General features: G+C 29.3%; 1 protein-coding gene across 1 annotated transcript; it reads right to left on the reverse strand.

Annotated features, from left to right (window-relative positions):
* Positions 1–7489: 7489 nt before the first annotated feature.
* On the reverse strand, positions 7490–11697 carry LOC107623000 (uncharacterized). The gene is made up of 3 exons (XM_016325099.3): positions 10872–11697; positions 9756–9912; positions 7490–9363 (listed from the first exon to the last, which is right to left on the reverse strand). The coding sequence occupies exons 2-3, from the start codon at positions 9904–9906 to the stop codon at positions 7898–7900; spliced, it is 1617 nt and encodes a 538-aa protein (XP_016180585.2). The 5' UTR covers positions 9907–9912; positions 10872–11697; the 3' UTR covers positions 7490–7897.
* Positions 11698–12924: the final 1227 nt, after the last annotated feature.

The raw sequence follows: 12924 nt of genomic DNA on the forward strand, positions 1-12924 counted from the left end.
TAATTAGGCATAATTTTTTTTTGGTGACTCTTAATTAGGCATAATTAATCATCACTTAATGCACCCAAGCCAGATATAAATAATAATTAATTAGGTACAAGCTGTCTAGTTTTGTGGCTTGTGATTTGCATAGTTGTTTTATGACAAGGGTGCATTGGAATATTGGATCTTAGTTCAGTCATTTGCTTAGTTTTTTCACTATAATATCTCTAATAATCATATTATACTGTCACATACTAATTAATACTATAGCCAGCATGGCAAACCCCATATATGGTGCCGGCAATTTTTCTTTTTCTTTTTATTTTTTTAAAGTAAAATATATTTTTTGTCATTAAAATTTGATAAAAATTTAAAAAATATTCCTAAATTTTATTTTATTTTAATTTTATTCTAAAAGTTTTTAATTTGCATCAAATATATTTTTAACGGTTAATTTTTTAAAAAATTTAAGATTGATTAAACAACAATTTCATAAGAACAACCCTTAACACGCATAATTTTCTTACATTATTGTTAGATTAATCTTAAATTTTTTAAAAATTTAGCCGTCGAGAGTATACTTAATACAAATAAAAAATTTCTGAAATAAAATTAAAACAAAATAAAACTTAAAAATATTTTTAAAATTTTTATTAAATTTTAGAGACTAAAATATACTCTATTCTTTTTTTATATTCGTTTAAATTTGTCAGAGACTTTATTAAATTGGAATTACATATCTCATATATAACTTAATAATAGATTGCCCATAAATTAAGTCTACGTCACATATTTTAAAATTTAATATTACATATACACAAAGAATCAGCCATTAATTAATTACCGTATATAAAAATCATATTTGATACCTAAATTATACGATATTATTGTAAATAAACTTGATTATTTAATTATAATAGATTTAATTATTTATTTAAAAAAATATATTAAATTAACTTATATATAATATACATAAATACATAATAATTATTAATTTAATAATTAATTTTTAATGCACATAGAGTATTTTTTAAATAAATTATATACAATACAATTGTTTATAAATTTCGAAGCCTTCATAAAAAGAATAAAATGATTATAAGCCGCCGGCAATGTTCATTGCATTAACCGTAACACAAAATGTCTTTATGTTATCCTAAGAAGTAATTACAACTGCAACTTATTATTAATTAAGTATTTGATTAGTATAAATTAAATTTAATGACTGAATTTGTGCCCCTTTTGCCGGCAACTTAGCACAATGGTTAGCTGTACCTATTTTATATATATTATAGGGAGAGTTTTAAGTGTACCGAGAACATCGGTATTCTAATTGTTTTAACCGTTAATCTGAATTATAAAAAAATATTTATAATATATATTAATTAAAATCAACTGTTAAAATAATTAGAATATCGATATTCTCAGTATACTTAAAATTTTTCCTATATTATATATTTTATCGTTTTCCTTTTTTACTCATAGATTAGATCCCCTCTGTTGTTACAATATGTAGGATTCATAAAAGAGAATATTTATATTATTATGCAAATTAATTAATAATTAGATTCAAATTGAAGGGATTGGAGCAATAAATTTATCTTTTTTTTTTTTTAAATTAGAGGAAACATGTGCATGCTCATCATGTGTACAGTGTCACACGTTCAATACCAAAAGTCAATAATGTCTTGGATGGTTATATTGGTAAATAACTTAATAATCAATCAAATTACTAAAATTGGCAATTTTTTTTTTGGTACAGTATCTTTAGGTTAAAGTTTTATTTAAAAATCTTTTATTGATTAATAAGTTATTACGTGCACATAATGTAATTTGAACTCTCATCACATATTTAAATAGACGAATAATATAAGCTAACCATTCAACCAATTTAAATTAATTAAAATTGATATATTTTATCAATGTTTGGATACATGAATTTGATATAATTTTGAGTTAAATGATAGCTCTTAATAAGTAAAATTAAAAAGCTAAATTCATAAGCTACCGGTTGCTAATTAAATTGAATATAATATATAATAATTACTAAATATAGTACATTAATTAAGAAAGTTAATGGTAAAAGTAGTAAAATAATAATGGAGACCACTTCGATAAAGACATTAAAAATATCTTTTTTTTAAGACAGTTTATATGTGTCATGATATTATTGGACATCTTTATTAAATCAGTTAATAATTTATTTTTTAATAAACCAGAACAAACTCAGTTTATTATAGCAACAATAATAAACCCAATTATCTGCATTATAATGATTAGACCCGATTTAATCCGATCGATTTACACAATTTAAATCGAATTATGCTTAAATTTTTTTATAAAAAGACAAATATATCCCTAATTTTACTTTAAAAAAAAACAAAAAAAATGATCCAGTGAGTTATGTAAATTGGTCGATTCAACCAGATCCGATAACAATTAGATTTATTGTTATTGTTATAAAAAATTGGTTTTCTTCTAGTTTGTTAAAAAATTCAAAAATAATTAATTCATTAATACGTCAAATAATAATGCAACACGTATTTTCACAAAAAGATATTTTACGCGTCTTTATAAAAACATCCTCCAATAATACCATCAGCAGATTAAATTTAAAGTGTATAATTTTGGTACAAGTTGTTGAAGTTTTGCAGTGGGGTGGATCTATAGTATTGGTATACATGTTGCTGTTAGAGTACCATATATTCATTCATTCATTCAGAGAGATTCTGACATAGAAATAGAAAACTTGTATCTATCATATTATTCACATATCTTAATAATATCTCAGTGTCTCAATCTCTCTCATTCATTCATTCTCAGAAGCTTCACTTCAGAGGGAAGAGTGTCTCACTAGCTACTACTCTTCAAAGGAAAAAATAAAAGTGATGATAGAAATTGACAAATATATCTCGGTAGTGATAGAATAATTGACAAAAAACAATTAATTTAAACTCATTTTCTTTAGTATTTATTAGTTACAAGTACATTAAATAAAATAAAAAAAAATAAATTTTAACAATTCTTTATTAATATTTTTTAAATTTTAATTTTAATGTGTTAACACTGTAAAATTATTTTATACGTACATTAAATCACATAATATCACATTAATAAAAGTAACTACTTTTTATATTTATCGTTTAAATAATCACAAAATAAACTATTATCATTATATAATTATATAAAATATTTTATATTATTTTATTTTTTTTTATTACCAAATATTTCCGTATATATGCTGCTTCCAAGGAAAGTTTTGAATTACACACTACATTATGTGTAATAATGTGGCGTATTTAATTTAAATGCAAAGATGCGTTTCTTAGGGTTTATGCTAACTCACTACTCACTACTGTCGGTGGAAAAATATGGGGTTTAATTTGCTGCTACATATATATATATATATATATATATATATACACTCATTCATTCAATTCTAGTGTTTCCTCATATATAGTACATCAAAATATCACTCCTTTAATTTGCTTATGATTACGTGTATTGTGTTTATATATAGTTAATACAAGAAAATATTATATTTTTTTATAATAGAAATATAAAGATATTTAATAAAAAGATCAAATTTATTTGGTTGCTTGATTTAGATTTAAGAGTTTGTTTATTTGTTTTTATTTTAAATTAAATAATATAAGATAAATATCTATTTAAAGAATTAAACAGAAATCAAATTAAGCAAAATATTTTTGTCTTATGGTCAAATATGATCAACAATGTTCTATCTACTAAGAAAATAATATATATATATTTTCTTTATACACTAATTATTAGTTATTACTAAGAGAAATTCTCCACATACAAGCGTTTTCTTATACAAGTCTTTATAAGTGCACATTCTTCACGTTCTTCTTCCTCTTCTTCCTCTTCTTCTTCTTTTCTTTCGTTTCTTGCCTTCTCTTTCTCCTTCTTCAACTATTACTGCACGTTTTCACTGCACCTTTTTCTTCTTCTTGCTGCACGTTCTTCTTCCTCTTCCTCTTCCTCTTCTTCTTTTTTTTCGTTTCTTGCCTTCTCTTTCTCCTTCTTCAACCGTTACTGCACGTTTTCACTGCACCTTCTTCTTCTTCTTGCAGCACGTTCTTCTTCCTCTTCTTCTTCTTCTTTTCTTTCGTTTCTTGCCTTCTCTTTCTCCTTCTTCATTTACGTGCTTTTCTCTCTGTTCTTTTTTTGTTGTTCTCGATTTCCATTGTTTTTTGATATCAAGCTCTGAAATCGTTTTTGAAGAAGAAGAAGCAGCAGGAGATGAGGAGGAGAAAGAGAAAGAGTTCTGAATTATACATAAGGTGTACTTCAACGAATTTTGGGTGTATTTCTTAAACCCTTTGGGTGTAGTTTTTGTAATCATTTGGGTGTATTTCTGTAATTCTTTAGGTGTATTTCTATAATCGTTTGGGTGAATTCCTGTAACCGTTTGGGTGTATTTCTGTAATCGTTTGGGTTTGAGTGTATTTCTGTAATCGTTTGAGTGTATTTCTGAAGTTCCATTATCTTCAAATTTGGCAAGAAAGTCGTTTTCATGGAGGAAGAAGAAGAAGAAGAGTCGTTTATAATGCATGGTGAGTAGCGCGCTTTGAAAACAGGAAGTGGTTGAATAACGTGCGTTTATTTACTCTTGAATGTGGGAGTGTAATGCGTATTTTTTGTTGGGCTTATACCAACTTGTAAGACTTGTAAGCCAAAAAAACTTGTATGTGTAGCACGCCTCTATTACTAAACTATCTTGATAAGAACATAAATTAGTGAATATCTTAAAATATTAGTTTGATGATGTTGTTGTTATTAATAACTGTGACTATATATTATACATGTGATATTTTGTGAACAAATTTAAGAATTTGTCCCTTCAAAGCATGAACTGTAATTGATGACATTAATTTTTGTGCTGTGTAAAACACAAGAAGGATTTTTCTAAGTGGCCAATAATAGTAATATACAAGTGATGAATTCAATGCACATAATTATTGTCAAACACTTGATTGTTAGTTGATTATGTTTTTTTTTTTTTTTTTTAACCATCAATCACCACTCATTTCTGTTTTCTTCCTTTTCCAATCAGAAGATTCAGTAGTAGCTTTTTGCAGACAGAGGTACTCTGTTGCTGTAATTATCAAAAAGGAATTAAAAACTAATTAGGCAAATGTTAGTTGAAAGATGTAAATAGAGATATTTTAGAGCCACTTTGCTAAGGTTTCAATTTCTGATTACACCAGTTTAGATGAGGAGTGACAAATCAGTGATTATTGAAATATATTCTTAAATGATTAGAAAGTGTAGCACTTTCTTTTTCTTTGGTGGGTGATTAGATCATAGTATATATACTAATTAATTTAATGTTCCATAAGTTTATAAAGGTATAGCCTTTAATCAACTCATAAATAGTGGTTCTGGCAGTTGGAGCCTTATAGCTCAACCTCTTTTCTAGACAAAAAAAAAAAAAAAATCAAATGGGTAACTAACTTAAAAAATCATTTTTACAAAAATATTTAATTAAGAAAATAATTTATAAAAAAATAAATTTTTATCTAATATGCAAAAAAATAGTTTTATTTTATAAGTTTATTTAATCAATCAAATTCTATTTTTTTTTCATTTTTTGATAATATAAATAAGGTTTAATTATTCTGTTGGTCCTTATAGTTTTGCAAAATTTTCAATTAGGCCTCTATACTTTTTTTTCTTTTAATTGGGTGCCTGCACCAATTTTTTTTTCAATTAGGTCCCTTTTGGTAGTAATTACCTTAATTGTATAAGGATCCAACTAAAAAAAAAATTAGTACAAGGACTCAAATAAAAGGAAAAAAAAATATATGGACTCAATTGAAAAAAAAAAGTTGGTGCAGGAACCCAATTAAAAGGAAAAAAAGTATAGGGACCGAATTGAAAATTTTGCGAAACTATAGGGACCAACAGAGTAATTAAACCTATAAATAATTTAGTAAAAGTTAACAGATAATTAATTACGCACACAGGAATATCATTTCAAGTATATTTTAGACAAATATCAAAACTATAACAATTCTTTTGTCAACAAAACAAATTTTTCATTTTTTTTTTCAGTATTTTAATCAAGTACTCATGAATCAGAAGCCTTCTATATGTTGTTTTTTTTTTTTTTTTTTTTTTTTTTCATATGCATGTTAAATTATAAAATATATGTAGGTAAAAGGTGCATGTGTTATTGCTTCATACCTGATACCAGTAATAATGGTACATATGTTAGGGAGCAAAGTTCTCACCAGAAATGCTTTGAAGATACTCAAAGAGAATAATTAAATATTCATTCAGTTATTTAAGGGCAAAAAGGGAGAAATTTGTTTGTGAAATAAAAATAGAGATATTATTTGTTACTTTCTTCATCTCATATAATAAATATCTCTCTTTTTTTATTTTTATCAATTTAACTATTATTTTTGAATTTTAATAACTCACATTAATTAGTTCATGGGTATTATATGCTTCAAATATTTGTGAAAAAAAAAAGAATATTAGTATAAATTGCAATGACAGAAAAAGAAAAATATATTATAATTAATAAGTGTACAAAATTTAAAAAGAGAGAATTAATTTAAGAAAGGAGTAATATTAACATGTGGGGCAGTTCATATGCACCTGTCACTTAATATGCTAAGAGCTGCCATTATTGCATTTTCTACTAAGTGTTAAATTAAATGAAGTAAAAAATGTTATTAATATGCTAATAGTGCCTATGGTTGAACCATGTGAACACAAGAGACAAAAATGGCCAATAAGAATAACTTTGCGGCTAAATGGTTAATTAGTGGATGTGACTTCCTTAAGTTGAAAGCAAAAAATCTCAAAAGGGAATAAAAGACTCAACAAAGAAAGAAAAAGGAAGAGAGAGAGGGGAAGGGGGATGAAATGAAAAGAATAATTAATTATGATAGTAAAAATAATAATTTTATACTTATATATGTTGCCCATTTTTTTCCAGCTACTAATATCTGTATTCTGTAATTTATTGGATTACAGTTATTAGACTGGAACCTAATTTTTTGTTAACAAAAAAATTTCTAACACTTTAAATCAAGTAAGCTTTGATCATAAAAACACTTTTAAATATGACCTTAACCAAGTATATAATTGTCATAGTTTTATTTACCATATACTTTTAAGATTCACCATGTGCAACTGAATACTTAGTTAAAACAGACTTTTAAGTGGAGAGACTATACTATTTAAATTTAAGATTCACCATGTGCAACTGAATACTTAGTTAAAACAGACTTTTAAGTGGAGAGACTATACTATTTAAATTATAACTCGTTAAAACATTGACGTATCAAAAATTGGAAAAGATATATGTAAGAGCAAATCACATAACCACAACTCTTGATCTAAGCTAAATATCTAAGTTATAATCATAATTGGCCAAATTTTACACAAGCTAAATTAGTGAAAATCATTAGTATCCTTCACTCTTTTTTACCCCAAAGAAAGAAAATCAATTAAGTAGAAAGAACACATGGAGATGTAACAGCTGGAATTTTCATTAAAGATTGTGGTAAGAGAAAATTACATCATGAGATAAGATAACTCTTGGAAGTTAGAACCGAGATAGTTCTTTTTTCTCAGCTAACTATTATCCCCCTTGAAAATATTCCACCCTAACGAGGAAACTATAATTAAATTAAGGAATATGAAGTTTACAGTTCCTTAAGGACTTAAGAGGGAAAAGAAAAAGAAAAAGAAAAAGAAAAAAAGAAAGAATAAATGGGACATAACCGGAAAAACCAAATAACCTTCCAAATCAATTTTACAAAGAAGGTTATATTTTCATTCTTATGTCACATATACAAAGGAAAAATTTGAAGTCTCATTACCCAGCAAAAATTGATAAGCTGAGATTTACTTCAAACAAAAGCCTAGGATCAATTCAACCTTTTCTCATGTCTTGCCTTCTTCCATCTCCAAAGATTTCTTCTATCATGTTGCAAGTGGGCAAGAAGTCAATCTTACTTTTAGAGCAAGACAAAAATGCAGGATCCCACACTTTTGCATCGCAAGGCTCCAACACATGGCCATTGCTATAGCCATTACTTGCCACCTCATTATAGTTACCACACCATTGATCACCTTCAGCACCGCTCTTCGCTCTGGTCTCCTGTGAGGACACTACGGCGTCAGAAAAAGTGCATGTTTCATCTTTAACATTTTCATCATCCTTGTGAATAGTCTGATCATGAGGTTGTATTGGAGGACAGAATCGGTTTGTGACAGTGCTTCTCCCCACAGACACAGCATCATATTTAGAATCATCCTCATCATCAATGTTCCTTTCGGTCAAATCTACGGTTCCATTAACAGCACAAATTTCATCTGCAGCAAATTCATCATCATAATCAACTTGATCATTTTCATGGCAGCTGGTAAAACCAATATCATTCTGATCGACTGGAGAATCTACAACAGAGTCATCCTCATCTTCCTCTCGAGTTGCAATGTCAATGCCATCACTACCTTGCCATTCATCATTATCACTGTCAATGCTCAAGGCGTCGTTTCTGTTCTGCTCTGCCCGCTTTCGAAGCATGAAGACGTTAAAGTAGTAACTAACTATTTCTTTTTTGCTTCGTGAAGGGAGAGCAATGGAGAGATAGTGCCAGAAATTCTTGCCAAGGGATACTGGATTATTGAAGACAACTTCATGAAATAGGCGTTCTTCTTCTGCACTCCATTTTTCTGCCACACGTTCTCCCATGTCATTGAACCCCAATTCATCAAACTTCTCATGCCCAAACTCTTTCAAAAGTCTTTCTCTTTCTTCTGCTATATGCTGTCTAACACATCTGATGGATCCTCTATCTTCACACCAACAATTGGTTCTGCCCTTTCCAACGTCATCATTGTCAGAAGACAACTCCATCTGAGGCATTGGGATTATACATGTCCCCATCAGCCTTTTCTCATCTTCATCTCCAATGGGGAAGCCTAGATTGGAGACATCTTCAGAGGCATTTGGTCTGTCAATAGCAACCGAAGAATCCCAAACTGGAATATCAGCCTGATGGTTAGCTCCCATAGATACAAGTTTGCGAGGAGGATTTTCAATGAGTATGGAATAGATGTCCTCATAGCGAGCCAACGTCCTAAATGGTTTCTCTGGACTGAAATACTCAGGGAAAAGAGCAACATGTACAGATGGTTCTGAATGGAAATACTCAGGAAAAAGAGCAAGATGAACAGGTGACTCTGACTTGACAACTTGTTCAGTAGTGCTACTGGTAGCCCAAGCTACAGGAAAACTAGCTTCAGAGTCCTCGGCCCCTCTAGGGCCTTTACCGATACTTTCACCAGCAAGCTTCTCAATACCTTCATTACTACCTTGCCCACATCCGCCCTCTACAAATGATGAGGTAGACAAGATTAAGATATATTTTATGGAACAAGGAAAATCTCAGACAACAGTACAAGATGATGTCAGAACTGTGGCAGTCCAATTCCGTTCATAAAAGTAACAAAGGAATATCTCCAACATTGTACATTAAGGTTGACCCCACGATCAAATACAAAAATACTAACTTAAGCAAACAGCCTACTACTCAGTAATAAAATAGGTCATATCCAATTAATATGACGCACCATAGGTAAGTGGTTGAGTACTAGTGCAGAAACCACTAGAATTAGAAGTTCAATTGATCAGAAACTTGAAACTGTTTGAAAAAGCATTGTTTATTATTTCAAATTACAGTTTGTTTCTGAACTTTTTGTCTGGGGTTGAGACTAAATCCCACCTGAAGTTTGAGGCATATGGGTGTGGCAATCATCATCAGGAAAAACAGATTCAGAAAATGAAACAAGCTGATCACTGGGTTCTGCATGTTTCGGGTGTTTGAAGGAAACCTCGAGCATCTCCTCAGCATCAAATGGACGCTTCTGCACCATGATTACCTGAAGAAGAGGAACAAATGAAAAGTAAGGGCAACAGAATTGTTTCGCAATAAAACTATTTGAAACTATTAATTGTCATCCAAACAACATTTGCTCAAAGCACTTGAATATTTTGATATGATAGACAGCACATGTCACCACGTCCATATAAAAGTGCTTTCATTTGAACAAAAAAAAACTCAGCTAAGTATTCAATGCAACAATGAATACTGCTAGACTCTGATTAATACAAGTTAACTGACTCCACATTTCAAATTCTACATACATATGGTTAATGCACATATCATTTTCACATTTTGCTCCTAGAAATTATGCAATAGATGGACACTTCAACTTTATCAACTGTTACTCAAACCAAGAAAAATCATTCACTATTCATCGAAAAGAGCAAGCATGTTTGAATAATAAGTGCAAATCATCAAGCACCTGCCAATTATCCAATAGGCAGACATTTCAACTCAATCAACTGCTAAAAGTTACTGAGAACAATAAAGAGAGCAAGCACCTTTGACTAATAAAAGTCACTACTAAAACAATCTCACTTGCATATGATTACTATACACATTAGGCTTAACTAAATGTGCATAATATCCACTAAATGTGTTTAGATAGGCTAATTATGGTGAAGAAGACTAAGCAGTCAAGTAGATGACAAATGTTGACTCATATAGACTCAAGTAGACTGTCTTCAATTCAAATGGAGAACAAACCAAAAGGAACTTCAGACCACTTTTACTCATACAGTATTTAATATCAACATTCCCTAACATTAATATCATCATAAAAAGCTAGTGGGCCCAATCACTCATGCACCCTTCAATGAATAAACAGAGCCCAGAGAAATTTTCATTGGGAATAAATAAACTAAAAAAGAAAAAAAAAGACGATAAAATATAGCAAAAGAAAAGTGCAATATAATTGTCATTTTGTAAATAATAGTAATATAATAGTTATTATACCTTAAAACACTGTCGTACAAATATATGGCAGACTGCTGAATCAGGCAATAATAGCTCTAATTGGGAGTAATCAAACAGGGAAACCTTAATTGATCAAAGGAATTGATCCTTCCCACCAAGAATTTCAAGGAAACAAGAAAAGCCCCAAATTATGGAAACCCTAACCCTAGAAAATTCAATTTCCAACCAGAACGAAAGGAAAACGTATAATCGATTGACAATTATTACGATTCGAGTCGAATCAGGTCACGCGACACGAGATCTAACAACGCAAACAAGGTAATTGAAGGAACGAACAAAAATCAAATACACGTTGACCAAAAATAATTTACAAAATCGGAGAAAACAAAACGAGGAGAACAAGACCAGGAACCTAACAAAGCAAAGAATCGATAATTTTTTCAGATCCCGAATTGGGAAAAATAGATCAAGAATATTGGGCGACGGAAACCCTAAAATCAGACAACGAACACCGAAAGGCCAAAATTGGGATCGATCGATGCAGAAGAACAAGATCTAGAAGAAGGCAGCGACGATTCGACGATTCCAGAAAAAGTGAAGGCCGAATCGAGAGAGGGAGGAAAAGGGGATCGAGATTGGAAAACGCGGCTAAAACGAAAAAGGGGCGAAAGCTAGGGTTAGCTGTATTTTTCTTTTTTCTTTTTTTTTTTTTTTTTTGGGTGTGAGATGAACGTGCGAGAAAGGAATAAGGGATAGAAGAAAACGGCACCGTATTGAAAATTTATGTGTGTAATTACGGGGAATGCCCCTGAATGTGTGAGAGTGTGAGGACGAGAGAGTGCGGTATATATGGGACAGTGTAGGAACGAGGTTGAGGCAAGATTCTGAGTCATAATTGTAAATTGTAATTGCCGAAGGTAGTTCTGCCACGTGGCTTCGTACAAGTGGGTGGTTTTTCTTGCCTTCTGTTTTTGACTTCTAACCTTTTTGGGCCAACGTGATTTTTATTTGTTTGGTGTGAGAATCTGGGGATAATAATAAATTAATAACCAATAATAAATGTCTTTCTTCTTTTATTTAGGCTTTTTTATTTTGAGTTTAGTTTTGATTTATCATATAATTGTCTAATGTCTAATTATATTCATTTTCTTAATTATTATTTACATAATCAACTTATTATTAGTGGAGGCCTGGAGGGTTTCGTTTGTGATTGTTCTTGTTTTATTCAAAAAATATTAATACACTTTTGGTGACAAAAAATGTTTACATTTTGCAATACTATAAATTTAATTTTTTTATATTGATATTATAAAATAATTTTATACATACATTTAAGTAGGTAATGTTACATCAATAAAGTAACTATCTTTTATATTGACTGTGTAAATATTTATTCAAAAGAATAAATGTGAATGAATGATTGTGTAAAATATTTTATACTGTCAGTGCTTTAAAATTAATCTCTTTTTTATATCATGTTAGGATTTTCCCCCCTCAAAAATACTCTTAAGCATATTTAAGGTTTTGATTTAATTTTGAGTCACTCTCGGTATAAAATAATAAAATACTTTTATGCGTATATTCAGTTACGTAATGACATGTTAGCAAAAATAATTATTATTTATATTGATAACATGAATGATCATCTAAAAAAATAGATGTAATTGAAAACCAAATGAATTTACACTATTATTGTACCAAAATAAAACTCTTTAAAGTTTTATTAGTATCACAATTTTCCTTTTGAGCTTAACGCTTCAACAATTACATAATATTTTTTTGGTTTATTAGAATTTGATAGATTTAATATCTTAGTTCTTCATATTTATAATTGATGAAATCATGTGTACTAAATGAAGTTATGATAAATTTTTGCAATATTGATATTGAATATAACTTTGTTATAGCTTTGAATACAACATTGTTATGTCATGTGGTGAACTAAAAACAAATTTAGAGTGTCTTGGACGAAGGAATTTTAGAAGGGAATGTGATTTTGTAAGATAATTAAAGTTCTTTTTGTTAAAATATTTTGTTTAGATATTTATAGAAATCATTTTCAAAATCTCTTTTAATAAGGTGAAATTTTTAA

This window comes from Arachis ipaensis, chromosome B10, assembly GCF_059453495.1.
Source record: "Arachis ipaensis isolate K30076 ecotype BB chromosome B10, ASM5945349v1, whole genome shotgun sequence".
Taxonomy (NCBI): domain Eukaryota; kingdom Viridiplantae; phylum Streptophyta; class Magnoliopsida; order Fabales; family Fabaceae; genus Arachis; species Arachis ipaensis.